Source organism: Kogia breviceps, chromosome 5 (genome assembly GCF_026419965.1).
Source record: "Kogia breviceps isolate mKogBre1 chromosome 5, mKogBre1 haplotype 1, whole genome shotgun sequence".
Taxonomy (NCBI): domain Eukaryota; kingdom Metazoa; phylum Chordata; class Mammalia; order Artiodactyla; family Physeteridae; genus Kogia; species Kogia breviceps.
Window position 1 is genome coordinate 146,794,177 of NC_081314.1, and position 26,682 is coordinate 146,820,858.

At 56.9% G+C, this 26,682-nt stretch overlaps 1 protein-coding gene across 4 annotated transcripts; it reads right to left on the minus strand.

The window, feature by feature from the left end:
* Nucleotides 1-1,583: 1,583 nt before the first annotated feature.
* WDR4 (WD repeat domain 4) lies at nucleotides 1,584-25,567 on the minus strand. 4 transcript variants are annotated; one of them, XM_059064801.2, is made up of 11 exons: nucleotides 25,407-25,567; nucleotides 23,711-23,776; nucleotides 22,559-22,702; nucleotides 15,857-16,013; nucleotides 15,158-15,270; nucleotides 12,454-12,514; nucleotides 6,710-6,808; nucleotides 5,199-5,263; nucleotides 4,253-4,436; nucleotides 3,517-3,586; nucleotides 1,584-2,622 (listed from the first exon to the last, which is right to left on the minus strand). In XM_059064801.2, exons 1-11 carry the CDS (start codon nucleotides 25,493-25,495, stop codon nucleotides 2,426-2,428), a joined length of 1,245 nt encoding a protein of 414 aa, XP_058920784.1. In that variant the 5' UTR covers nucleotides 25,496-25,567; the 3' UTR covers nucleotides 1,584-2,425. The 4 variants fall into 4 exon arrangements, with proteins under 4 accessions (XP_058920784.1, XP_066891288.1, XP_066891286.1 ...); XM_067035187.1 differs by having other exon boundaries at nucleotides 22,611-22,702; nucleotides 25,407-25,562; XM_067035185.1 differs by lacking the exon at nucleotides 3,517-3,586.
* Nucleotides 25,568-26,682: the final 1,115 nt, after the last annotated feature.

The window sequence follows — 26,682 nt, forward strand, 5'->3', positions numbered from 1 at the left end:
CTGCGGCCGTGGGTGAAGAGGCAAGAGACGAAAACCCCGGAAATCCAACAGGTGGCTCCCCACGGGTCTGGGTTCCGCCAACCGTAGAAGCAACTTCGGGACAACCGGGGGCACGTGAGCACAGGCGGTTCCTAAGTCAGGGTCCCAGCGAGAATTCGGCCCACACTCACCGGAGATTTGCTAAGGTCCTTTGATGGAGAGACTAATTCCAGAGACGCGGACGGGGGGATGGGGTTTCGGGACCAAGAAGAAGCCACGTCTGCCCCTGGGGCTGGGTGGAGCCAGGGCCCCCGGGAGGCTACACTCCCAGAGGGATGCAGCCCACGGGCATGGGCACTGCAGCAGAAGAGAAGGCCGCTGCCTCCCTCCCCCTCCCCCACCCCCTCCCCCGCCCGACACCTGCCGGGCTCCTAGCGGCTGAAGCCCCGGGAACAGAGGCATGGACCACCCAAGCGGGGAGGGGGTGTGTGGGAGAAGGAACAGACCAGATCACAGTCACAGTCAGCCCGTCAGTACAGTCTGGCACGTGCGTGCGTAGCTGCGATGAGAATGCAAGTAACTTTAAAGCAGTCCCCGGAAAGGCGGGGGATTTTCGTGGCCCCCCTCACCCGTGCTCTGCTCTCCCGGATAGGCTGCCTGGCACTACCGCTATCGTTAAGTCTGAGGCTCCCAATCAGGTGCAAGAGGCCGGCCTCGCACGCCCCTCAGCGCCGCCCCTGCTGCCCGGAGCTGGGACACCGGGGTTCCGGAGGCTCCCCTACCTGCCCTCAGGGACCACGTGGAACGCAATGAAATTAACCAGTTCATTTAAAACACTGCACAGACTTGAGAGGGATCGCAATAGGGACTGACAAGGCTCTCTGTAGAGCCAGAAAACCAAGGCTGTAGACCGTGCGGGCCGTCTGGTCTCCGAGGCAACCATCCCACTCTGCCGCTGCAGCCCCAGAGCCGACGCCGACCACCCCCAATCGAGCAGGCGTGGGCGTGTCCCAGTAAAATTTTATTTATGGACACTCACGTATCTCGAAGTATTTTGCTTTTGACTTTTTTCAACCCTTTAAAAATGTAAAAACTACGCTTAGCTCACAGACCACAGAGAGCTGGTCAACGGACAGCACGTGGCCTGCGAGCCCGTTTGCTGACCCCTATCTTAGACCAAGACACCAACAAGAACAAACCTGAATTGCTCCTAAAACCAAGAATTCAGAGCAGACCACTAACGAGAGCCCTTCCCGTGCCCAATGCAGTGAGTGCTCACGAGGTCAGGCTCCCATTCCAGGACCAGGACCCCATTCCGTCCCAGGCACACCCCCTCTGCTCTCTTTGCCCGAGACAGCCCCCAATCTGGGGAGGTCCTGATGTCCCTCGTGGGCAGTTACCCTGGGCGGTTCACAAACAGCATTGTTTTCAGATCAATGTTTAAAGAAAAATAAGGCACTCAGGAAAAGTTTGAAGCCTTCCAGCTTCTGATCATACACAAAATGACTGTGTCCAAGTACCCTGTGAAACCCCCCACACCAAAGAAATGTTTTTCTTCTAATCAAAAAGCAAATGTTTCCGTCAGAAACAGCACACTCATCAAAAATGGTTCTGCTCAATATATTTTGAGATTAGCTCCACGTGTTGCTGCTAAAATTTCTAGAAGCTGCAAAAAAAACTCATCTTTATTGATCAGTAATTAGAATTCAGCCGACCCTCCCGCTCTGCAGCACGTGCACAAAGTTCAAACCGAAATCAAACGTACACAACGTCACCCGTCACTTCCCTGCGGAGTAGCGTGCAGCCGGGCTTCTCTGTGCTCACGCGTCGCGGACAAGCTCCCGTCTCCACCAGGGCCGGCGACGAGCTCTCCGCACCCCAAGGGGCCTGAGCACCGGAGCCAGCGCTGTCCAGGGAACCGAGGACTAACTCGCCTCGGGTTTACGGCCCCTCAGCGCGCAGCCGCCCGCCGGACAGGGGAGGGTAGTGGACCATCCAGAAGGGCGAGGGGACTGGAGAAAAGCGCAGGTGTGCACCGCGCTCCTGGAGAGACGTCGTCCGCTTCCAGGCTCCCCTAGAGGAAGCCGCGTGGGTGAACAGGAAAGGACAGCAACACGACTGCAGGGTGACGTGCCCTCCCCAGTGTGAAGGGAAGGGGCTTGGAGGCACTTACTGCTCAGGCATAGTGGCCAACGCGCTGCCTGGCCTCCCTCCAGCCAGAGGGCTCTGCTCAGCAACAGAATGTTCTAGAGCCCAGGATCCCGTCCAGCTACGCGGCACGGCCCCAGGTGTCACTGAGTCGGGATGGACCTCGCCGCCCCCCAGCCCAAGTCGGCAACGAGGTCCCCCCCCTTTGCCTTCGCCAGGCGCTGCAGGCAGGAGGGGCGAGCACAGCGTCCCGCCGCCCCGAGGCTGCGAGCACCCCCGCGGAGCCTCCCGAGCTGAGCTAGGACGAGCAGCTCTGCGGTGCGCGCCCCGCCTTCATCTTCTTGGCCTGCCCGCTGGACCCGCGCGACGGACCCCTGCGTCGCTTCTTCTCCAGCTGCTGCTGCAGCCGTTCCTCCTTCTTCTTCAGGTAAGTGGCCATGTTGTCGCAGGTGGCCTTGTAGAGGCTGCTGAAGCCACCGTCCGTGCCAGCAGAGCCTGTGCGGAACAAGAACGGGTGCCAGCGTGCCACAGGAGCGCGGGGGCTCTGCTTCTAGCGGGGGATGTGGTGGGCCGGAGGGACCCTCCTGCGACAGTGGCCACCCGGCTCTCCATGGACCTGTGGCGCCTCCGCAGGCGTGGCCCCAAGGACGCCCACCTCCTCCTGGTGGCCACACCTGGCTGGACCGAGGACTCGCTTCTAACAGGGCATGCAAAGCCCGGGGGTCCCCGGAAGGCCAGGTGCAGAGGCTGTGGCCACGTCCTGTCGGCACCGTGCCCCCTGCTCCTCTGCGCTGGGGACTGGGGTGTCCTCCAGCCAACAGCCAGCGGGGACCTGAAATCTGCCAACCACCGAGTGGCCCGGACGCAGACCCCGCAGGACCCACAGGAACAGTGGGACGTGCGGGCCGCTCTAGCGTCTATACACACTGAAGCTGCGTTTGTGTCCCCAGGGCTCAGAGGACCCAGACCTCCATCCGGACGGTGGTTTTTCTTCCCAAGAAGTCTTCTGAGCGAACATTTCTTTATTCGAGTGAAGGCGCCCGAGTTCCAGGGCTGAGTTAAAAGCACCCCCAGACACAGCCAGAAGCTGCGTCCCGAGAGCCTGCCTTCCGCCAGCGCGAACAGAGGGGCTCTCAGCACCTGAATCCCCTCTAAGGGAACCAAGGGCGCGCGGCCCACCGTGGCCCCGCACCCAACCAGGCCCCGGCTCACAGCAGCTCTGCTGTCCGGACGCGGACGCGCACGCGGACACACACACCGCGCCCACCACAGGCCCTGCACCCTCACCCACACAACGGCTCCCTGCTGCGTTCTACGCCCTGGAACCTGCCTCCGCCCGCGCCCACGGCTGGACATGACCCTGCAGAGCAGGCCAGGGCGGGTCCTCACCTTCCAACATGGCCCAGTTCTCACGAAGGTGAGCACAGACCCTCTTCGACACGGCACTTTCGGGAACAGACTGAGAAGACGAACGGAAAACCTTTGTCGGAAAGAGGCCGGCGGACAGTGGTGACCCCTGTACTCACAGGAGGCGGAGAGGCCGCTCTCCCCGGTTCACCAGGCACGGCAGAGACCGCGGCTCGCCACGCGGGACTCCGTGCAAGGGGTCTGGAACCTGGCAGGCACCGGCTGGCAGCATCGCACTGCTAGTTTTCAGATAAAGACACCTGAGCGAGCTGTCGGGCAGCTCTGAGCACTCGTCAAGGCCGTGCACGTTTGCAAAGGGCTCTGCAGGTGTCACCTGCTTCTCCCCATGGCACCTTAGGCACAGGACAGGCGGGAGGTGACATCCCTGCTTTACGCACAGGCTCACCCAGGCCACCTGCAAGGAGGGGCCCCCTCACCGTCCAGCGGGACCGCTGCCCCAGCGCAAGGCTGTGCTGAGGCTGCCGATGTTAAGGATACACACCCAGGGCTCACCAACTGTGGGCTTTTCTCCTAAAAAGATGTGTCAGCAGAGCAATCACAGGAAATACGTGCCAACGACAGCAATTCACCCCCGAGACAGCCGGCCAGGCCCCCGGTTCCCTGCACCCACGCCGGGAGCCCTGTGGCCGCCGTCCGCCGAGGACACCGCCGCCGGCACAGGAGTGGCCGACGGAAACAGCGGAACCGCCCATCTCACCTGCCACTGGCCGCCCGCAGGCCTGCAGAGCACGAGGGGGGCCTCCCGGCAGTCCTGCAGGACCCACAGCCCCTGGGCCTCCTCGAAGGCGGCGTCCCACACTCTGTGCTGGAAGGTCAGCTGCTGCTGGTAGACCAGCTGCCGCCGGGGGGCATCCAGCCGGAAGAGGCAGACCGCGGGCAGCCTTGCCAGGGAGAGAGGGGACAATCACAACAGCACCCCAGGGGCGCTCAGCACCGGGCCAGCCCCGCCAACACCTCAGCCGCAACCTCGGACGCCCTGAGCCCGGAGCCCCCAGCCAAGCCACTCCCGCTTCCCCGACCCCGGGAACCATGCGCTAACGAATGCTCCAGAGCCGGAGTCCGGGGGCAGCTTAGTAGGCAGCAAAGAAGAAGCCGTGCAGATGAGACAGCCGCCCTGCCCGCCGAGCAGCGGACAGGACCCCGGGCCGCGCCCAGCCCTCCCCAGCAGGCTTTTTACCCTCTAACCCTGCAGCCTCACTTCCAACACAAGCTCAGCCGCCGGCCCCAGACCTGCCGTCAGGACAAGTGACAATGTGGCAGAGCCCCAAACACCCTCCCCGGCATGCAGACAAGGCTCGGGAGGGACAGCTGAGTGGCCCGTGCTCCCCACACCCACCCCGTCGGCACCGCCGGCCCCCGACGGGTCTCTCGTGCCGAACTGGGACTGACTGAGGTGGACTCTACCACGGCCGACCCCTCGCTGGGACTCTATCTGCACAAAAGACCAGCCGGGGGCCACTGCTACCTTTACCCTAGCGGATTGAGATGCAGCGCATAGAAAGGAAGCCACCCGGCCCGCAGCAGCAGGGCTCGTAAAGTGAAGTTCACTGCAGGGAGATGCCAAGCCGACGTCACCGTCCAAGCCTCCCGACCCAGGAGACACAGCCCGCCGCTCCCTCCCATACGGGTCCGCGTGGGCTTACCCGTCACACAAGAGCGCCACGCAGCCCTCCTGGCGCCAGTAAGTGATCCTGGATGCAGCAAACCTCTGAAAGGAAAAGCAGCGGCTTCAGAGGTGTCAGCCTGTCAGGACCCGACGCCGGGCCGCTCTGTTCAAACTGCGAGCTTCGCCGCAGGACAGACGGTCCCCACGTGCGGTCCATGACAGGCAAAGAGAAGACACTGCAGGACTCTCTGGACACCAGTGAGGGCACAGTTCACAGGGAACTCCGACACACGGGGCAGACGGCAGAGGCCGCTGTGTGGCTCTGGCCCTCCCTCCGGAGCTGTGCCACATCTCCAAGGCCAACGGAATTGATCAAAAAGGAGGGAGGACGGAGCACACGGGGAGGAGAGAAAGGCGAGCTCGTGAGCGTCCCCACGTCCCGGCGGAGGAAGCAGCCCGGGGTGGGAGCCAGCAGAGCAGGAGGGGGCACGCAGGCCTGCGCACAGCTCTCGGGGGCCGCCCTGGCTCCTGCAGGGCGCTGCCTGCGCGGACCCCCTCTATGCTCCTCCTCGCCATCCGGGGCGCCGGGCGGGAGGAGGGCGTGGACAGGAAGAAGGCAGAACAAGCAGGCCTCTCTTTGCCGCATCAGCTCCAACAGGGGCACCGTGGCTGCAGAAAGCCAAGGCAGGGCACGCACGGGGGCGGCCAGAGCGGCTGGAGGCCACTGACCCAGAGGGCCCTGCAGCCACTGGGCCGGGTGGCGGCGGCCCTGGGGTCCTGGGGCTCTGACCCACGTCAGGCCTCCCTGCCCACGTGCTACAGAGAGGTCTCGGGGTGTTCGAGAGAACCGAGAAGCCAAGGACGAGGCAGGAGAGCCCTTCAGTTCAGGCCCAGGTCTCGTTCGACACGCGGCAAAGCCCCGTGCCACGGGCTGCCACCCTGGTCATCATGACCCCAGCCCCCAGGCCACCTCTGCAGGCCCGGGAGATGCGTGAGCAGACCCTCCCTCCCCACCAGGCCCACCTGGGCCTCTGGAGGCTGCCAGAACCGTCCACGTGTGACCAGCTGGACCCCAGCCAAACGGGGCACCCGCCCGGGAGCATCACGGCAAAGAACCCCGAGGGCCTGCGAGGCAGCCCACACCTTCTCCCCTGCAGATGCCCTGACAGCTGAAGGCCCAGCTGACCCGACCTGGGGATGCACCGGCCAGTGCGCCATCCTGGGGGAATGAGGTTGACCCACGATGGACAGAGGCAGGGAATCCTGGGCACGCTCAGCTCCCCGCCAGGCATCGCTATTTTTTCCATTTCCAAGCAGGATTAGAGGCCTTTCTGTAAATCAGTGGCTTGAATGTAAACATGGTAAGATATAAAGTTCTTCCCATTTACACGACTAGATGCCTTCAGAATTTGAAATTCAGGATTCCTCTCAAGCTGGAAGAAGTTTGCACTGACAGGAAAAAAAACTTTCCCAACGTAAAACGAATTTTTTCCACAAGATCCATGACTGGAGAGACGCCCTATAAACCAGAGACAAACGTGAGGTTACCTTGTCACTCCAGGGTTCCGTTGGCTCCTGCAGGCTGGGTAGGTGACAACAATGCAACTCGCGGCCGCTTCTGTACTGCCAGAGCCTCAGGGTGCGGTCCTGCACACACCAAGGATGGGTCAGCACCCAGTGAGGCATCCAGGCTTCACCGGGTAGTGGGAATATCTCAGCGATGGCCACTGCGCCTCTCTCCCAACTAAAGGCTCTTTGCTTAGTAACAACTGTGCAAAGAGTCACACTAACCAGTAAGTAAACATGGGTGACCACACACAGCCAAATGGGCAAGGACACAAGACACCCTGTCACGTGTCAGAGGTCAAAGACAACACCTGCTACGCTCGGGCTGGGAGTGAACACACACGCATGCACGCACGTACACACACGGACCCATCAACGAGCGTGCATTCGCACAAGGAGAAACACATGGGGTTAATGAGCATGTGACAACTGTCCACACATCACTGTTTAAGAATGGGTGAGGGCTTCCCTGGTGGCGCAGTGGTTGAGAGTCCGCCTGCTGATGCAGGGGACACAGGTTCGTGCCCTGGTCTGGGAAGATCCCACGTGCCGCGGAGCGGCTGGGCCCGTGAGCCACGGCCGCTGAGCCTGCGTGTCTGGAGCCTGTGCTCCACAACGGGAGAGGCAGCAACAGTGAGAGGCCCGCGTACCGTAAAAAAAAAAAAAAAAAAATTAAAAAAAAAAGAATGGGTGAAAAGAGGACATCCGTTTGTTACCCATGAGAGTGTCAACTGGCATGGCCTTGATGTGTGCTCCAAAAATAACATAAATGCAAAAAAAAGGAGGGTTTATCAGGAACAAGACAAGGATGCCCACTTTGGTCACTTTTATTCAACACAGTAATGGCAGTCCTAGCCACAGCAATCAAGCAAGAAAAAGAAAAGGAATCCAAATGGAAAAGAAGTAAAACTGTTACTGTTTGCAGATGGTGTGATTTTATATATAGAAAAGACTCCACCAACAGACTACTAGAAATAATAAATGAATAAAGTTGCAGGATACACAATCAATGTAGAAAAATCTGTTGTACTTCTACACACTAACAACAGACTAAAAGAAAGAAAAATTAAGAAAGCAACCCCACTTACAATTTATTTAGGAATAAATTTAACCAAGGAGATGAAAGACCTGTACTCAGAAAAGTATAAGACATTGTAGAAAGAAACTGAAAACACAAACGGAAAGATATTCCTGCTCATGGATTAGAAGAATTAACATTGTTAAAATGTACATTATTCACTAAAACAATTGAAGACTCAGTCCAATCACTATCAAAATCCCAACAACATGTTTCAAACTTAAGACAAAAAAATCCTAAAATTTATATGAAACCACAAAACACCCTGAATAGCCAAAGCAATCCTGAGAAAGAATAACAAAGCTAGAGTGTATCACGCTCCCTGATTTCAAACTATACTACAAAACTACAATAATCAAAATGGCCTGGCATTGGCGAAAAAACACACACACACAGATCAATGGAACTGAATTGAGAGCCCAGAAATAAACCCATGCCCATATGGACAATTTACAACAAAGGAGTAAAGAACATACAACAAAGAAAGGACAGTCTCTTCAATAAATGGTGTGGGGTAAACTGAACAGCCGTATGCAAAAAAATAAAACTGGACCACAATCTCAAACCATACACAAAAATGAACTTAAAATGGATTAAAGATTTACACGTAAGACCTGAAACCATAAGACCCCTAGAAGAAAACACAGGCGGTACGCTCTTTGACGCTGGTCTTAGCAATATCTTTCTGAATATATCTCCTCAGGCAAAGGAAATAAAAGCAAAAATAAACAAATGGAACTATTTCGATCTAAAAAGCTTCTACACAGCAAGAGAAATGATCAACAAAAGGACAACCAACTGACTGGGAGAAGACACTTTCCAAATCATATACCTGACAGGTGGTTAACAACCAAAACAGATAAGGAACTCCTACAACTCGACAACAAAAAACCTTACAAAAAAATGGGCAGAGACTATGAACAGACATTTTTCTAAAGACATACAGATGGCCACCAGGCACATGAAAAGCTGCTCAACATCACTCGTCACCAGGGAAATGCAAATCAAAACCACAATGAGATGTCACCTCACATCTGCCAGAATGGCTACTACCAAAAAGGCAACAAATGACAAAGGTTGGCGAGGACGCGGAGAAAAGGGAGCCCCCGTGCACTGCTGGTGGGGATGTAAGCTGGTGCAGCCACTGTGGAAAACAGCATGGAGGTTCCTCAAAAAATTAAAAATAGAGCTACCATATGATCCAGCAATCCCACCCCTGAGAAGAAAACAAAAAACACTAATTTGAAAAGATATACGCACCCTTCTGTTCACTGCCATGTTGTTTGCAATAGCCAAGATCTGGAAGCCACCGAAGTGCCCATCAACAGAAAAATGTGGTACACATACGTGCACACACACAATACATTACTGAGCCATAAAAAAGAATGAAATCTCGCCATTTGCAGCAATATGGATGGACCTGGAGGGTATTACGCTCAGTGAAATAAGTCGGATGGAGAAAGACGAACACCGTATGATTTCACTCACATGTGGAATATAAAAAGTAAACACACAAAACAAAAACAAACATGCAGATACAAAGAACAGAGTGGTGGTTACCAGAGGGGAAGGGGTGGGGGGAGGGCAAGATGAGCGAAGGGGGTCAACTGTGCCGCACCGTGACGCACGGAGACTAAGCTTTTGGTGGTGAGCACACACTGTAATGTATGAACAAGTCAAAATGCAACGGTGTCCACATGCAACTTACACGTTATAGACCAATGTTACCTCGGTAATACAAAAAAGAGAGCGCTGTATTAAGAACCGTTTGTTACAACACTCATTAAGACGGCAGGAAATAGAGCCACACGCCTAAGGAGAAGGAGCGGACAGTGAAACGCAGCAGGGTCCACGCCAGCATCCGCCTCAGGAAAACCCCTCCTGTGAGTGGGATCCCTTTACCAAAACCAGACACGCACAGGCTACATCCACCTGCTGAGCGAACACAAAGTCCGATGAGAGGAACCTCTGTGTGATTTAAATGACCAAGAGAGAAAGAGGAAAATTAACTTCCCCCGAATGGTTAAGGCAGGAATCTCCGGGTGCCGGGATGTGAGTATGACTGTCTTGCCGTGAACATGGCTGATAAACAGGGAGACGAACGCACGTCTACAGGTGTCCCCACTCGCCCCTAGTCCCCCCAGGCAACAAGGGGTGTTTTAGAGCAGAGCCCTCCAGGACAAAGCCAATCACGGGTAGATGCAGACAGGACCCAGCTGCCGGGGACAGACGATGGGAACAAGAGGCCTTGGTCTCGGGGATGCTGGGACACAGGTAGAGAAGAGACACGGGGCCCGTCCCCACAAAGGGTGAGGACAGGAAACCCAACCCCCCGCCATGAGAAAAGGAGGACTGACCGACGCGGGAGGGCTCCCGCAAGGCTGCAGCCGGTGCCCGAGTCTGACACCCAGGCTCGCAAACCCAGCCCCGATGCCGTGAGCGGACAGGCGGACGACCAGACGTCGAGGAAAACCTCCAGCTGGAAAGGTGGGCGACACACGGGGAGGAAAGGAAACACACACAGGAAAATCCCTAAAGATAAACACACGTCACACCACCTCAAGGAGATCCAAAGTCTGCATTCAGGACGCAAGAATGGGGGCTATGAAGAAAGAACATTCCAAGGACGAGAAAGAGCCTTGAAAAGGAGAAATCGCAGCAGAAATTAACATTCCCACAGAAGGCTGGAAAATAAAGTTGAGAAAATCTCCCCCAAATCCGAACAGGGAGCAGGAACATGGGAGAAAAAATATGAAAGGGAAGAGTCAAGAGTCAGACAGCGGGTCCCACATCCAAGTGCACAAATCCCAGGAAGGGTGAGGAGGGGACGGCTCCGGAGGGAGGGGGCCTAAGAAAACTCCAGGTCTGTGGACCTGAAGACTCAGAATGGAAAGAGCCACTGACCGTGCAGCTAATTTCAGGGCCCCCATGACACCCCCACCCTGCTCCATCATTCTTCAGAGCCCGGGTGAGAAGGCCCCCAAAAAACAGCCAGAAAGAAGGGTGATCAGACCCCACATAAAGGACCCAGACTCAATGGCCTCAGACTTCTCAAAAGAAGAAGCGGGCAGAAAACCAAGCAAACTAAAAACCAGGGAAAAGCCTGGAGCGACGGCTTGACAATCTGCAGGGAAACATCTGACTGAGCCTCGTACACCTGCCCGATAACCGAGTGCTGGGGGCGGGCGAAGGGCACCTCCTGAAAGGCAGGCTCCTGACCACCGTCCCCGCACCTTCAGAAAGCTGCCCCATGATGTGTGCCCCAAACAAGGTCGGGGGCACCTTCAGGAGACAAGGAGCCCACCAGCAAAGAGGGAGGGGATGCGGGCAGGAAACTGCTGCTTCCCATGCAGATGGCAGCAGCTGACGCGAAGAAACTGCTCGTGCTTGTTTCTTGATGACTCGTGTCCTTTGGAAACACAGGCCATCAAGAGGACACAGCTGAAGGCCCCCAGGGCCTGCCGTGGAGGCCATGGGGGGTGGAGTGCTAGTTTCCACTCTAAGCCTCACAGCAGCATCTGACTCTTTAAATAAACATACAATCTGCACTTCACGGGGTGCGGGGCACGCAGCACACCACGCCTGGGCCGGGTGGCCCGTGAGGAGGTAGGACAGCGAAGGGATGGGGCACCCAGGACGGCCAGCGCCAGCCCTACTGCTTTTCTGTAAAAAGGAGCGGAAGCAAAAGGCTGGCCTTGACAAAGCTAAGTGGTGAGACCAAAGGTGGTCTCTATGCTTTTCTGTGTGGCTGAGTATTGTTTTTTATTGTAAAAGAGGCTTACAGCAAAACTCACAGCAACTGGCTATCTCTGGGAACTCCAGCATGTTTATGTACTTTCGCAAGTCACTTTCAAGAACAGGACGAGAACCGAAACGTAAAAACCTGTGAGAAACCACACTTGGTGAAGGAAATGGGACGTGGCCACCGCCCGGAAGGCCCGCCTGTCAGGAGTGCCTGAGGCCCCCAGCCCACCCCAGGCCCCTGAGTTGCATAAAAAGCTAAAGGGTGGGAAAGACAAAGGTAAAGGGCTGTGGGCAGAGCTTCTGAAAAGAAAGGAAGAAACAGAGCCAATTAGGAACTCAAAACCTGCACTTCAGCAAAAGTGCTACTTGATGATCCTGCCAAAGAGTGTTCCTTAGAGAAAGGTGCCACCAATCACTCAGCTGTTAAGGCTTCCGGCTCCTGGGACAGAGCCGCTGTACTTACCGATCAAGCTTCCACCAAGGCCAAGGGCCTGGCCCCTCTCCACCCACGCACACAGGGGCGGGTCAGGAAGAGGGCTGAGAGCAGCAGCGGCGACGGGGGTGGGGGGGCCAGGTCCCTCTGGGATTCGGGAAGGGCCGTCCACCCACCGTTTTGCCGAGGTCGTGGTGCTGCAAGGGCCCCTCAGACCGGAGCCCCCGCACACCGGCTCTGGCTCAGCGCCTGCACATGCGCTCACACGCACAGCCCTGAAGCAGGCGGCTCTGCCCTGCGGACCACTAGCACCACCTAGCGGACGGCCACCCAGGAAAGGCACGTGCTGACCTCCCAACCGCCCTGGGAACAAGACAGGCTGCTCGCTGACAGGGCCTCCCCCAGGCAAGCGAGGCTCCGGGCCGCGTCCCCACCCAGGGGCGCCGGGCGCGCGGGCAGCGGAGCACTTACCCCGGAGGAGGACAAGAGCAGCTCGGGGTGGTCCGGCACCACGAAGATGCGACTCACAAACCTACAGGTGGAGAGAAGCAGAGGGTGAGCGCGGCCCCGGCGACCGCCCCGCCCGTGTCACCTCCGACCCTTGACCCCAACAGAAGCCGCGAGGAGCACGCCCCGCCACTCGGCCCCGGAGGCGCTCCCCGGCCGCGCCTGCCAGGAAGGCCCCAGGGGGTCCGCCCTGCTCGGGAGCTGCCCAAGCACGCGCTTCCACGGGGTCTGTGACACCAGGGAGACCTGCGAGCAGGACCGGTGGAAGGGCAGCGGCACCACCGACCGCAGCCAGAGTCACGCCCGCTGCGCCTCACCCGAGCAACCAGCTCCCCCAGCAAGCAGCCTCGGGGCTGCAGGCGTGCACCGGCGTCTCTAACGCGATCACCTGCTCACGGGCGCCCGGGGACCCCTGGGGAGGTGCGGACCCCTGGGAGGGGGACCCCCGCGGCTCCCTCGCCTCCACCGGTTCCCGTCCCAGCCGCCTGGGGCTTCACCCCGGCCTGGGCCCCGTCCCTCCCCAGGACAGCCTTCCCCGAAGGCCCTCAGAAAGGAACAAGTACAGGGCTTCCCTGGTGGCGCAGCGGTTGAGAGTCCGCCTGCCGATGCAGGGGACGCGGGTTCGTGCCCGGGTCCGGGAAGATCCCACGTGCCGCGGAGCGGCTGGGCCCGTGAGCCGTGGCCGCTGAGCCTGCGCGTCCGGAGCCTGTGCTCCGCAACGGGAGAGGCCACAACGGTGAGAGGCCCGCGTACCACAAAAAAAAAAAAAAAAAGCACAGAATCAGGGGCTTCCCCGGTGGCACAGTGGTTGGGAGTCCGCCTGCCGATGCAGGGGACACGGGTTCGTGCCCCGGTCCGGGAAGATCCCACGTGCCGCGGAGCGGCTGGGCCCGTGAGCCGTGGCCGCTGAGCCTGCGTGTCCGGAGCCTGTGCTCCGCAACGGGAGAGGCCACAGAAATGACAGGCCCACGTACCTCAAAAAAAACAAAACAAAAACGAAGAAAAAAAAAAAAAAAGGAACAAGTACACGTTGCAGGATGAATGCAGCCTGTGTCCCCCGCAATGGCACGTCCACGACAGCGGGTACGAGCCACCTCGCTGTCTCTCCAGGAAAGGAGCGGAAACCACAGTTTCCAGGGCCTTCACCAAGACTCTTAAAGAGCAACGACTGGTCATTTATTCGCCGAAATAGCCACCGAGCACCTACTGCATGCCAGGCGCTGTGCTGAGGGCTACAGACAGCAGTGAGCACAGCTGACAAAGACCCCCACACCCAAGTCTGGGACTCGGGGGGAGACAGGCCATAGGAGACCCTGGGTGTCAGCGGAGGCTCAGAACGGCCCGTCCAACAGAAACACGGCCCCAGCCATGATGTGAGCCACCAAGGGCATTTTACGTTTGCTGATAACCACGCCAGAAAGGTCAAAAGACTCAGGTGAGGCTAATTTTGATACTATGTTTTGACTTAATTCAACATACCCTGTTACCATCTCAACCTGCAATCAATATAACAAATTAATGATGAGCTGTTTTTACACTGTTTTTTCACGCTGTCTCTGGAATCAGGTGTTTTACACTACCTACTGGCACATCTCACTTGAGACCTGGGGGCTCGTGGCTCTGAACTGGCCGGCACAGGCTGAGAAGCCCAGCAGGGAGGGGCCGGGGGGAGGGGTGCTGCCTGAGCGGGCCGGTGGCGTCGCGCAGAAAGCCGGGTGCAGCACGGGCAAGAGCTTGCCGGGTGGAGAAAACGGCCCACGCAACGGCCCCAAGGCACAGTGTGCCGGGAGGGGAGCAACAGAGACCCCGAGACGGCCACGGGGCGCGGGGCTGGCAGGTCACAGGAACTCCGCTCGCAGGATTACCGGACAACTGAAGAAAAGCTAAAACAATGCTACCAGGAGCACAAACCCAGCAACCCTCGACCTTTAAGGTCAACGTTTACATTCCACTCAAAAAGCAGGAAATAGGAGCAATCTCAGAATTGAATTAAACCCCTCCAATTCTTCCCCTGCCTCAAATAATGGAGTTGAAAAAGCACTTCAGCCGGTTAAACTAAGTGCTTTTCCTTCCTGCAAACTGTAATCAGCCTTTTGCCTCAGAAGAGCGACATTCTTCAGAAACGCCACCCTCACATAACGTCAACTTCACTTACTAAACGAGCGCTCTTGCCAGAAGACAGATCACGGAGCAACAAGAGCTGCCTGCACGATTTAAATTACTGAGGCACGTTCCTCCTCCCCGACACACCCCCCCGCTGACGGCTGACTGCTGCCAGGCGCTGGTGGGCATCTACGCTGGCCTGCGGTGACCACGAGCTGGGGACTGAGACCTCGGTGCCACCAAGAACACCTCTGGGAAAGAGATTCTGAATAGGGAAGGAGGTTCTGAAGGTTCTGAAGCCCCGGGACCAGGGGGTGAGCTAGACCGGGGCCTCATGAGGAAGCAAACCGATGCAGGCCAGGCCACCCAGGCTGGTCCCCTCCTCCCAGGAGGCACCTCTCTCTTCGCACCAGCTCCCCCGGCTGAAGGGTCCGCCTGCATTTCAAAGCTGGGCCTCCCTCCGTGGAGGGTGAGAGACTCACTAGGTGCGGGGATGGGGACGGGGGACACTCACTGTTGGGGCAACGGGCACAGGGGACACGGAGCAGGGACGGGGGTCACTCACTCGGTGTGCCCAAGGCAGAAGGACTCGATGTTGTGCGGAGCCGCGGCCCAGCTCACTCGGATTTTCTCGTCCCGGTCGGCCGTGAGGACATAGCGGTCATCGGGACTCACGGCCTGTGCACGAGGGTTGGAAGGGGCTGGTCAGCGTGGCCGGCTCTCCCCGCCACGCCAGGCCTCAGCTCAGGTGTCCCCCGAGGGCCACAGCTGCCCCACACCTCCTGCCCCCGCCGCAGCCCGGCCGCGCCCACTGCCGTCTCCGGCACCTGGTCGCCTTCCTCTCCTTCCTTTCACGTGTCCCCATGTCCAGCCCGTCACTGAGTCCTGGCGATCTGTCCTTCACGACCCCCCCGGTTCCTGTGTGCCCCTGCAGGGTCCCACCCCACCCCACCGCCCCTGGCCGCAGCCCGGCCCTCGTGGGCCTCTCGGGACCTCTGGCGGGGGCAGCTCGTGGCTCGGGGGCTCCGAGGACGCCTGCTCTTTCCACACCCCTCCCCCTCATCTCCCTGACCTGGGCCTCCCCCGACGTCTAGACCACCCAGCTGCCCCTAACTGACCGTTGTCCTTCAGCCTGCTGCCAGCTTCACCTCTGAAATTGGGGCTCTGCCCACAGCAGAGCCCAAACCTGCCCACCTGCACACAGGCCGCCCCCTCCTCGTCCCCTGAGCTGGACCGTAGCCAATGAAGCACGTCGCCCACGTACCACATCCAGCAGCATCGACAGGTGTCCCAGTTCAAGCTTGCCGTTCCCGTGCGGCTCCAGCACCGAAAAGGAATAAACGTCCCCAGACTTGTCTGCTACCAGAACCTTCTCCTCAGAGGCCGTGAAGGTCAGGGCTGTGCACCTCCTCACCACAGTCCTACAAGGCCAGAGACGCCCACGGTCGGCCTATGCGGGTCGGCGCCAGGGCCGCCCGCTGACCCGCAAGGCTCCCGCCACGTGGCAGTTACCGAAGACGGTGCGAAAAACATAAAGGATGGAAACAGAGCTGATGCCTCGGACAAAACTGACTTTCGCGATATTTTTTCTCTTAAAAATGTGCTAATGGCAGAATCTGGGTGATGGGTATCTACGTGGCCAACGTGAGACCCGCTCAGCTTGACAGCGTGTTTGGAGGGGCTGCCGTGATAGAGCGCTGGGGGCGGGGCTCCCGGGGCTCCCCGTGCGTCGGGGGGACGGCAGCAGCCAGCGTCCTAAACGCCAACGCGCTCTGGGCCGTGACCACGGCTGCGGAGGGCCCTCCTGCCCCTGCGGCTTCCCATCCAGGACCCCGCCCTCCGCGCCGCCCACCCACCGCCCGCTCTGCCGCCTGGACCGGGATCCCGCACGCGCAGCTCGCGCGCACACGGGAGGGGGGGCCGCGATGCGGAGAGCTCGGGGCACATCACAAATCCAAATCCTTGATCCGGGGCCACAAGAGCTGTCACGTCTGCGAGCTGGTTCAGTAACGACATCAGCCACAAGGAGCAAAACCACAAGTAGCGACATCGGCCCCACCGCCGGCCCGCTCGCCCCGGGTCGGGGTCACGCCGTTTCCTCCTGTTACCATTTTTCATTTTGTTTCTACTGGGACGTCTTCCAGGTAGCAAAACAGGCTCTCCACAAGGCACCCGTATTTTTCATTCCACATTAGAGACAAGCCATAACGCTGCTTTACACACAAACGCCTTCCGTTTATCTACACACATGGCCTCTTCACAGAAGGGCCGGTCTCAGCTTTGCCGTCACCCGAGGGCTGGAAGGGGACCCACTGTCCCCGTAAAGAGCTAACGTCCGTGCAGACGACACCCACAGCTCACGGCAGCCGGGACTCCAGACGTCAGCCTGAAACGGAAGCTGAACGTTACGCCCGGCACGCAGGGCCCCATCAGAGCCCTGCCCGCCTCTCGGGAGGGGAGGCCCTGCTGGGTTCCAGGCGCCGCCACGGGGCTCGGCAGCCGCTGGACGGCCCCCACTCCTCGGTCCGGCGCAGCCCGGCAAGGAGGCGTGATGCCATGCACGTGGGGACAACGAGGAAAGGGAGTCAAACCCCAGAGCAAGACGCTCAGAACTCGCAGCGCGCCCGTCACTTAAACAGACGGCCGGTGCCGCGCCAGCGACGGTCGCACAGCCTAAGGGGCCGAGTGAGCATCTGAGCGGAGCGCGGCCACGGCCCGGGGGAGCGGAGGGGGAGGCACGACCTGCCAGGGGGCCACTGGCCTAGGACAGTCCTCGGGAAGCAACAGGCTTGCACCCCGATGCGCTGGCCCACCCCAGGGGGAAGTGAGCCCTCGAGAGCCGGCCCCCGCCCCTTCCCACTCCGCCTCCCGCCTCTTTGTCCTCTGCCAGCTGGGGGCCTCCAGCTTCTCAGGCTCAACCCGACCTGGCAACGATTCCAGGACGGGTGTAGGAATGGGGACCCGTGTGTATCGGGACACAGGTGGCAGCAGGCCATCGGACAGGACCACCGGCGGCTAGCCATGCCGCCCCAACAGAACGAGCCCCGGGGGCGCCAACCTTCGGCCTCCGCGGGGTCTGGGGCCTCAGCACTTTCCCCTGATCCACGGAGTCACTGGGTTCAAGGCCCAGGCCCATCTCCTCAGGCCCCCCCAGGGTGGGTGTGGCCCCCTCCTCCCTGCCAGGGGCAGAGGAAGGGGCCGCTAGAGAGACCCCCGAGCTGTGAGCAGGTCCCACAGCCGCTCGGGACCCCGGCCGGTCAAACGTGGATGAACTGGACGTCAGATGTACCGAGGTGGATGCTGTTCTGAGGGGGCCCATCAGATCCCAAAGGGGTCTGTGCCCCAAAGGTGAAGAGCTGCTGCACCCCCTCCAGGGTGACGTCCCCTAGACCAGCGTCGGGGGGACCGCCCACTGCATGTCGTCGCCCCGGCGACTTCACCTCACCCTGCTCTCCTGCAAAAGTGTAATCAGAGAGGGAAGGCGCTGGGCTCAGGGTAAAAACGCACCGGAAAAGGCAACGGGAGACACACGACCCCTGCCCTGAGCTCGCCCCAGCCCAGCCCCTTGGCCCCATTTTCCGAAGGCTGCAACATGAGGGAGGCCCTGCAGTTGTAATCTGTTTCCTTAACTTCATCCAATCACATCATGCCTTCCACACCACCTAATGCAAGCATTTCCTACACAAAGCTATTCTGTTGATATCAACTTAAAAGCCAAGAGAGAACGTAGGACTAAAGGGAAAACGCCCAGCACCGAGACCCCTAAGGTCTACGGCCCCGAGTGTTATTGGGTCTCACATGGAAAGAAGCCCTGACACACGACCTTCCAGAGACAACACGGCACCTTCCCTTCAGTCCACACCCACAGGCCTCAGGGTAGAGGGACCCAGGCACGGTCACGGGGACCAGGTGTCTGAACACCCGCCCTGGCCCGTGCCCGAGGAGGCCTCACCTAACCTCTCTCAGAGATATGGGAACATATGTATATGTATAACTGATTCACTTTGTTGTAAAGCAGAAACTAACACACCATTGTAAAGCAATGACACTCCAATAAAGATGTTTAAAAAAAATAATAAAGCCCGACGCCACGCAGACCCCCCCTCCCTGCTCCCTCCTCAGACCCTGCACGAGCCAGGACCCTTCTAGAACAGCCAGAGCCCCCCAGGAGCCCTGGACGCTTGCCGTGCCACCCCGGCAGAAGGGCAGGAGCCCCGGAACCGGGACCCAGGAGTGCGGCAGGCTGCGTGGACACCCCCGTGCCCACGTCCAGAGTGAAATCCCTACCCACCTGCGGAACGCGCACAGAAGTGGCAGTTCACCCGCGTGTCTGCCTTCTAGCAAGTCCGGAGCTGCCACCTACGGAGCGAGAGCAAGCTGGCCGCCAACTCTCCCCACCACCAGCAGGCCCTGCGCCCGCACCCATGCTTCACAGAAGTGGTCAGTGTGACCGCGAGGGACTCAGGGGTCAAGAGCCCTAACAGTGGGCGCGCCCCCTCGGTGAAGAATCACCCTCATCCAAAGAGAGGTCAGGCCCGTGGCCTCACGGCCTGGGAGGAGGCGATCTCTAGGAGGACAAAACAGGTCTCCAGGGGCAGAAACAGATCCTGCGAAGAAAGTGTCGCAGGGGGAAGGCAGGCGCCGGGGAGGCAAACGCCGAGTCGGAGGGCCGCGCGGTGTCTCTCGCTAGGGATCTCTGGTGATGAGATCCAGGGTGATTTGTTTTTGTTCCCACTTTGGCCTTCTCTGAGGTTCCCAAATTTTTACATGAACCAAAAAAATTCAGGGGGGAGGATGGAAAAAATTGCTGTGGTAGAAAACCGCGCTGCTCTAGGGACCAGACAGGACACCTACGAAGCTGCCCTCAGCTGCCCTCCCGCAGACCCCACAGGGGCAGGTCTGCACTCAGGCACCCCCGGGGCAGCTCTGGACGGCGGCCTCGGGGAGCCTGTCGGCCGCGGCTCACCCGCAGTGTGTCTCTCAGCACGCGATGCTCTATGGGACGGCCGGGTGACAGGGCAGCCGCAGTGGATGGCCTTGTTTAACACAAACGGGAAAAACCCAAGTTCCCCAACAGAGGGTCACAGGGAAGAGGAACAGCCACCCCGCGGGAAAGCAAGGGGCGTGAGAAGACAGCTCACAAGATACAAGCAGTCCTTCCCGGTGAGGCTGCTCTCCTCGCGCCTAACAAGGCAAGCACTCAAGGTCCCATTTCTCTTCTCACACGGCCCCAAGTCCAAGGTTAGACGCCACTCAGTGCTGGGGTGTGAGGTGCCACTCCTGCACTCTGTGGGGTAAAGGGAAAACCCCCTGGGAAGGCAGTTTGCGATCATCGACATAATTTACAAATACACATCTTCAGACTTGGCAATTCAGTTTTGACAACTTTTTCAGATAAATGAGAAAAATCACGTCTGTATACGATAATCCACTGAAGCACTTTTTGAAAGGGCAGAACAAGGGAAATGCAGGTAAGAAATGTCCACGAAGAGGGAAGGTCAAGGAAACGACAGGACCGCACACAGCTGCTACTCTTCAAAGTACGGACCAGCACAGACACCTCTGCCATCGGCTCCATCGGGTGTACCTCCAACACGCCCTTCAGTCCTAAAGACCCCAAGGCTCCTCTGACCCAGGCCTGATCCCCTGGGTCCTCTGATCATTGCCCAGGTCCCCTCGTCAACCTGGGGGTCAGTCGCAGATTTACGGATGTCCCTGGAGGGCGATCAGAGCTCGAATACATCACGCTGCAGACAGAATCAGTCTGCATGTCCTCAGGGTACCCCGGTGGGTGTACCAGAAGCACGGCCAGACAGCCTTTACTTTAGCAAAAGAATGACTGCCAGATCCCTTTAGATCGTTTGATTTTCATCTTTGGGGGCAAAGCCCCCTTTGAGAATCTGATGTAAGGTATGGAGACTCCACAGACAAAAGTCAGCAGTCAGGGTCAAGAAAGGAGATTAGCTACTGTGACGGGCTGAACTGTGCCCCCCCCAAAATTCATGTTGGAATCTAAACCCCCCCAGACCTCAGAACGTGGCTGTATCTGGAAAGACAGCCTTCAGAGGTGATTCAGGTGCGGTGCGGCTGTTCGGGTGGACCCCGTCCAGTGTGCAGGGCATCCTGACGAGAGGAAAACAGCACAGAGGGATGTGACCATGCGAAGACAGCAAGAGGGTGGCCATCTACAAGCCACGCCCAGGAGAAACCAACCCTGCCGACACCTTGACCTTGGACCTCAGCCCCCAGAACCGTGAGGGCTAAACACCTGTTGTTTAAGCTGTGGTGTTCGTCACGGCAGCCCTGGCTGCCTCACGAGCTACCATCACCTGCCATCCTGTCGCGGGCCTGCCCTCCCCGCTCCCTACAGGTTGTGGAAGCAAAACCAAGGCTACCTGCAAGGATCTCTGTGGGGGAGCTCAGGGTCAGAAACCCCAACATTCCTGGCGACGTTCAACCTTGAACCCCGAAAATACATGACATCGTCTGTGCTCTAAGTGACCCGCCAATGTTCTGGCTATGTTGGCAGGAGGATGCTGCCTCACAGGCCTCTCCGGTTAAGGGGGATGTGAATTCACATCAGCAGGAAGGAGCAGTTCATCATCAATTATCCTGTGGCTACAGGGCAACACACATTTAAAAGTCACTTTGGGGCTGGAAACTGTAACTGACTGTGGCGGTAGCTGGAGGGCGCGGGTGCAGGGAGATTCTCTGTACATCCTTTTAATGTTTTGTTTTCAGCTTTTAAAACATGAGCGTCTATTGCCCATCTACTACACAAAAACACGTGTAAGGTAAAAACGAAGTAATGTTACTGGACTTTATTTTTAACCTGACTGGAATCAAGGGCAGAGTGCGTACTCCTTGCTTTTGATGCCACCTGGAATCTGGCTTTTTATCCTTCTCTTAGCAAATAAGATGAGATAAAAATCTTAGCAGTGTAGCTGTCCCAACACAGGTGTGAGTCTGCTACAACAGGAAATTCCTTGACCTTGGCCCTTCAGTAGTTAGGACATTATAACGGCACATGTTTGTCTCTGATTAAGAAAGGGCAGTGAAACCCTGCCCCAGCGGACACGCGGAGGAGGGAAAGGGCTCTCTGCTCCCTGGGGGTGTTTCCATCAGTGTCAAAGAACAATCAAAATAAAGCCAGCCTGCACCCTCCTAAGGAAACAGAGAAGGTGCAAGTTAAGAGAGTATCAAAGCCAAAGGAAATTTACATCTGCCCCCAGCCGACAGTCAGCATGACCCACCTCCTCTCCAAAGACAAGGAGGCTCTTGGGAAGCCAGCGCTCAGAAAACCGCAGCGCCCCCTCCCTTGGAGGAAATGAAGGAGAGATGCAGGAGAATAAAAAGTCAGAAGAGCATGCACAGGACTTTGCTGGGTAAGAGGAAACACCTAGGCCCAGTGACAGCTATGTTCTTGCTGAGTTACTGACATCATCTCCCATCAATGCTGAGCTCCCAGCCCTTGAGATACTCAGGTTAAGTGCACCGACTTAAAAACTCACCGAGTTAAAACTGCGGCCCAGGCGCCTTAACTTATACGAAGCCCCCGACACACTCCCAGAGGGCATGCTGGCATTCTCTGTTTCTGCCACCACGAGCCTGGAGGAACGATGTTTGGAAAGCACGACGGCACAGCGGCCAGGCGCACAGACTCTGCAGCCAATGGCCAGGACAGGGCCCAGCTGAGCTGCGTAACTGGAACTGCTTCCAAGTTTCCTGAGCACCGGTGTGGGTGAGAACACGGCCCGGCCCCGCCCCGCCCCGCCCCGCCCCACTCATGGGCCTGTAGTGAGAATTAAATCAGTTAACGCAAGTACAGCACTCGAAACAGCTCCTGGCACAGAACTGGTGCTCTGTGCTAGCTTCTTACACTATCGCTACTGTCACTATTGTTACTGGCATGCAAGCGTAAGCCGTGCGTTCAACATCGTAATGATTCAATGTTAGCATTTCATACCTGACACTCAGACATTGCCATGGTTTTGTACGGAAAAGAATCAGACGCTTACTGTCATCAGTTAAAGCAAAATAGCTGCCAGACGTGGAGAAGGTGGACGCCAGAATCGTGTCACTCCCCTTATCCACGGGCTGTCCGTCCTCCCTGAGAAAGAGAGGGGACAGGTCAGGCCTTACCTCAGCAAGTGAGGCTGCGCCCTCCAGGCCAGCCCTGTGTGTTTATAACGCGATCGGACGTAGAAAATGTGATGAGGTTCATGTAGCCAGAATATAAAACATATTAAGGGGACATGGAGAGGTTAAAGACCACTCTAATTTTTAAGGAGTAAAGCTAATTAAACAGAAAAGTCTCTCAGCATACACACCAGAATCCCAAGGGCTGAGCTGCAAAGACTCTCAGAGGCCCACTCCCTCAAGGACATGAACTGATCTACAACTAGAGGCAGGGATCAAATCATATTAAGAAAAATAAAGTGGGCCCCAAGCTCGATTCTTCTAAAGAAAACCACCATACAGAATGACCATACTCTGAAAACAAACCTATGGTTACGGGGGGTTGGGGGGGAAAGGTGGAGAGGGATAAATAGGGAGATTGGGACTGACATATACACACTACTATGTATAAAATAGACAACTAATAAGGACCTACTGTACAGCACAGGGAACTCTACTCAATACTCTGTAATGACCGATATGGGAAAAGAATCTAAAAATGAGTGGATATATATATAGATGTATAGCTGAGTCACTTTGCTGGACACCTGAAACTAACACAACACTGTAAATCAACTCTACTCCAATAAAAAATTTTTTAAAAACCATACTCTACTTTTATCTTTCAATTAGCTGAAGTTAATTTCATATACCTGTTTTCAATGCATTTAAAATTGCCCTGTTATTTCAAAGTGCCAATAAAATAGTTAATTACTGACAAAAACGAATTTAAAGTATTTTAAAAAGTGCTAATATTCTGAATGCTGAATTTGAAAGGTAGTTCCACGTTTCTCTCCTCAGGTGGTCCCTGGTTTATCCACACAGCTCCGTAACAGAAATGAAGAATTCAGCAAATAAGACAACAGCTTACTCCTTAGACTAAACGGTCCCATTATTCAAACCATGCATCAGCCCTGAAGAGGCTCCCCTACCATCTCACCCTTTATGCTCTTGTGCCTCCTTTTCTGCAGCACTGCAATCATATATGAAGAGGCTGTCATCATCACTAAAGAAAAAAATAACAAAAACATTTTAAAGAAAGCACTTCGTTAATTATAATGCTCATTTCTTTTTTTTTTTTTAACCTGGATCAAAAAAATATTTGCATACTCACTAAGGGTCTTATCCACAAGAAACTGTCTCCATAAGATATTTCAGGGAACAGTTAAGAAGGAGCTTTATTTGCTTAACCTATTTATATTTGCCATACATAACTGATATGGTCTGTCCATAAAAGTCAGTTAAGTGAAGTAAATGAGGACAAAAACTCAACAGGAAGTAATATACCGTTCTTTGATAACCAGAACATCAGTGCAAGATGGCTATGTAAGAAGTTATATTCTGATGTTATTGAGTTTTCAGAGGGTCTTTTGCACCCAAGTTTAAAATCGCCATTACTTGTTTAGAAAAATGTCTCATCTGCCCCAGAAAAGCTCCCGTGGCTGCCAAGCATTTACCAGTATAGAAGCCACCCACCTTCCCTATCAGACCCTGAGCTCCCCCTCCAGTGCCCGGCACAGAGAAGACATCGTGCAAATTTATAGCCTTTAAAGTGACTGCAGCCAAACTCTTTCCACGTGGAACACTGCAGTGCAGGAAGAGAAACAGTCCTCCAAACCAGAAACTGTGCCAGCCAGCCACTAGATTTCCTCAAAAGTATGCAATGAAGCAACCAGATGGAGTCTAATTTAGCCATCTCTCACTGTGGCATGTGTCAGATACCCCGAGGCTCTAAAACAAAATAACCTGGGACAGACAACAGGTTTGTGAATAAATCTGTGAAATCTAAACTTAACATCTTATTGGATCTCTGAAACCAAACACTGAACGAAGAACACAGAGTATCTTTACATTTGACAGACACATTGTTTCAAGTATGGAAGAATCAAAACTACCCTGAGAAAGAAAATAGGGGCCGAAACTGACCACTACTAATATCCAAGAGGCTCCTGGGTCAAGACTATTCGATCAACAAACACTTACTGATTTAAAAATCCCGGGAACGCTAAGGAAGGGGCGTGAAATTAGAGAAAGCAAAAGCAGGACCTTGTAATGGGCCACTAGGGAGGTGCGCGCAGTGGCTCTGGAGTACCCCCTGAGCGAGGAGGTGTCAGATAAAACCCTCTAGCCCCGAAGGGCAAGTAGGGCGGGGTCGAGGGATGTGGGCTGGGAGGAAGAAACAGGCACCTACGCAGGAAGAGGGAGGGGAGAGAGGGAGTGCGCCGAACTTGGTCCCCGGGAGTAAAGACCTCTCCCCAAGGGAAACCAAGGGCTGCCTTCCGCCCCTCTCTCCAGAGACAGTCTGACCAGCGTCTCCCGGACCCCGCAGAGCCCGGAAGTGTCCCGCGCCGAACCCTCAAAGAGCGCCGCAGACCCACCGCGGAGGGCGCGGGGCCCTGGGCAGCTGGCTAGGGGACCCCTGGGCGGGTCTTGGGAGAAAGCCGCGGAGAGAGGACATTCCACAGCGCAGGCACGCGGCCGGGCCCAGGTGGCAACGGAGAGCTCACAGGTAGCAGCGGGACTCCCCGGGGTCACCCCAAGGCGGGTGCAACCCCGTCTGTGCGGGAGAGCCGGGGTCTCAAAGCCCCGATGCGCGACCGCAGCCTTGGATCCTGCTCCAGGCCCAGACCCCTCACCTGCTCGAAGTGGAGGTGGCCAGCAACCGGCTGCCGCCCCGCACCACCAGCGCATGCCCGCACAGCGCCAGCCCTGCAGAACCCGCCATGTGCCAGCCCGCCGCGCAGCCACCCACGTGCGCCGCCTAGCGCCTCTTCCTGCCAGCGCCGAAAAGTGACGTCAGACGTAGACGCCGCGAGGAGACGTCATCCGGGCTGGCCCAGCGAACGCGCCAGCCCCGGGCATGCGCAGAAGGTGCAATCTCCCTTCAACTCGCAAGCTGGCCTTCGCGCCTCTGGTGGCTTGGGGCCCGTTGCTGATAGCGTTCGTCCGGATGGAATACACTTGCTTGTTTAGTGATCGTCTCTTCCTCCAGACTGCATAGGGCCAGTTCTGGATCTTTCTCACGCTGTGGCCGGCCTGGTACACCTACTCGGTCCTTCAAAAAGTGAGAGGGTCTGGGGCTTCCCTGGTGGCGCAGTGGTTGAGAATCCGCCTGCCGATGCAGGGGATACGGGTTCGTGCCCCTGTCCGGGAAGATCCCACATGCCGCGGAGCGGCTGGGCCCGGGAGCCGTGGCCGCTGAGCCATGGCGTCCGGAGCCTGTGCCCCGCAACGGGAGAGGCCACAACAGTGAGAGGCCCGCGTACCGCAAAAAAAAAAAAAAAAAAAAAAGTGAGAGGGTCTGTGTTTGCCTCCAGGTCGAGGACGCGGTGTCTGAGGTGGGCTCAGAGCTGAGGGAAGATAAGCCAGACGCGCCCGAAACGCAAAGCCTCTGAACTGCTATTTTTCAACCCAAGATAGGGCTCTTTTCCTGTGTTCTTATGCTCATGGAGTGGCGTCGCCAGGCACCATTTATGCGGGATGATTTCTTGGGACTCTCCGCCCCCATATTCCACACTGTTCATCTAATCTCAGAAATCCTCCAGGATGCCCCTTCTCTCCCTCTCCGTGGCCTCCGCCACGACACAGCCCACAGGGGTCCAGCTGCTTGCTGGTGTCACATCCGCCCTTGTCTCCCCACCACACACACACACACACCCCCATGCAGTTTCCACACTAAAGCCAGAGGGACCTTTTCAGAACACAGTTCCAATTCCCTGCTTAAAATCAACAAATGGCTTCTCATTGTTCTCAGTACAGAAACCAAATCCTAATCTTCCACTATGAGACCAAGTGTGGTCTGCCTCCTAACGACTCTGCAGTCTCCTTCCCTACCAGGCCCACTTCAGTCTCAGTGCTGTAGCTGTGACTACCCTTCCTTTCACTGGAACAACGGTCTACTAACCACAGGAC

What these genes read in the sequence shown, in the direction of transcription:
- WDR4 (XM_059064801.2), bottom strand. Translation starts at nt 25,495, where the DNA reads ATGGCGGGTTCTGCAGGGCTGGCGCTGTGCGGGCATGCGCTGGTGGTG. An exon ending in GCCACCTCCACTTCGAGCAG is followed by an intron (nt 23,777 to 25,406) that starts GTGAGGGGTCTG and finishes TTTTTTCTTTAG; the next exon opens with TGATGATGACAGCCTCTTCA. An exon ending in TGGCAATGTCTGAGTGTCAG is followed by an intron (nt 16,014 to 22,558) that starts GTATGAAATGCT and finishes CTGGCCTTGTAG; the next exon opens with GACTGTGGTGAGGAGGTGCA.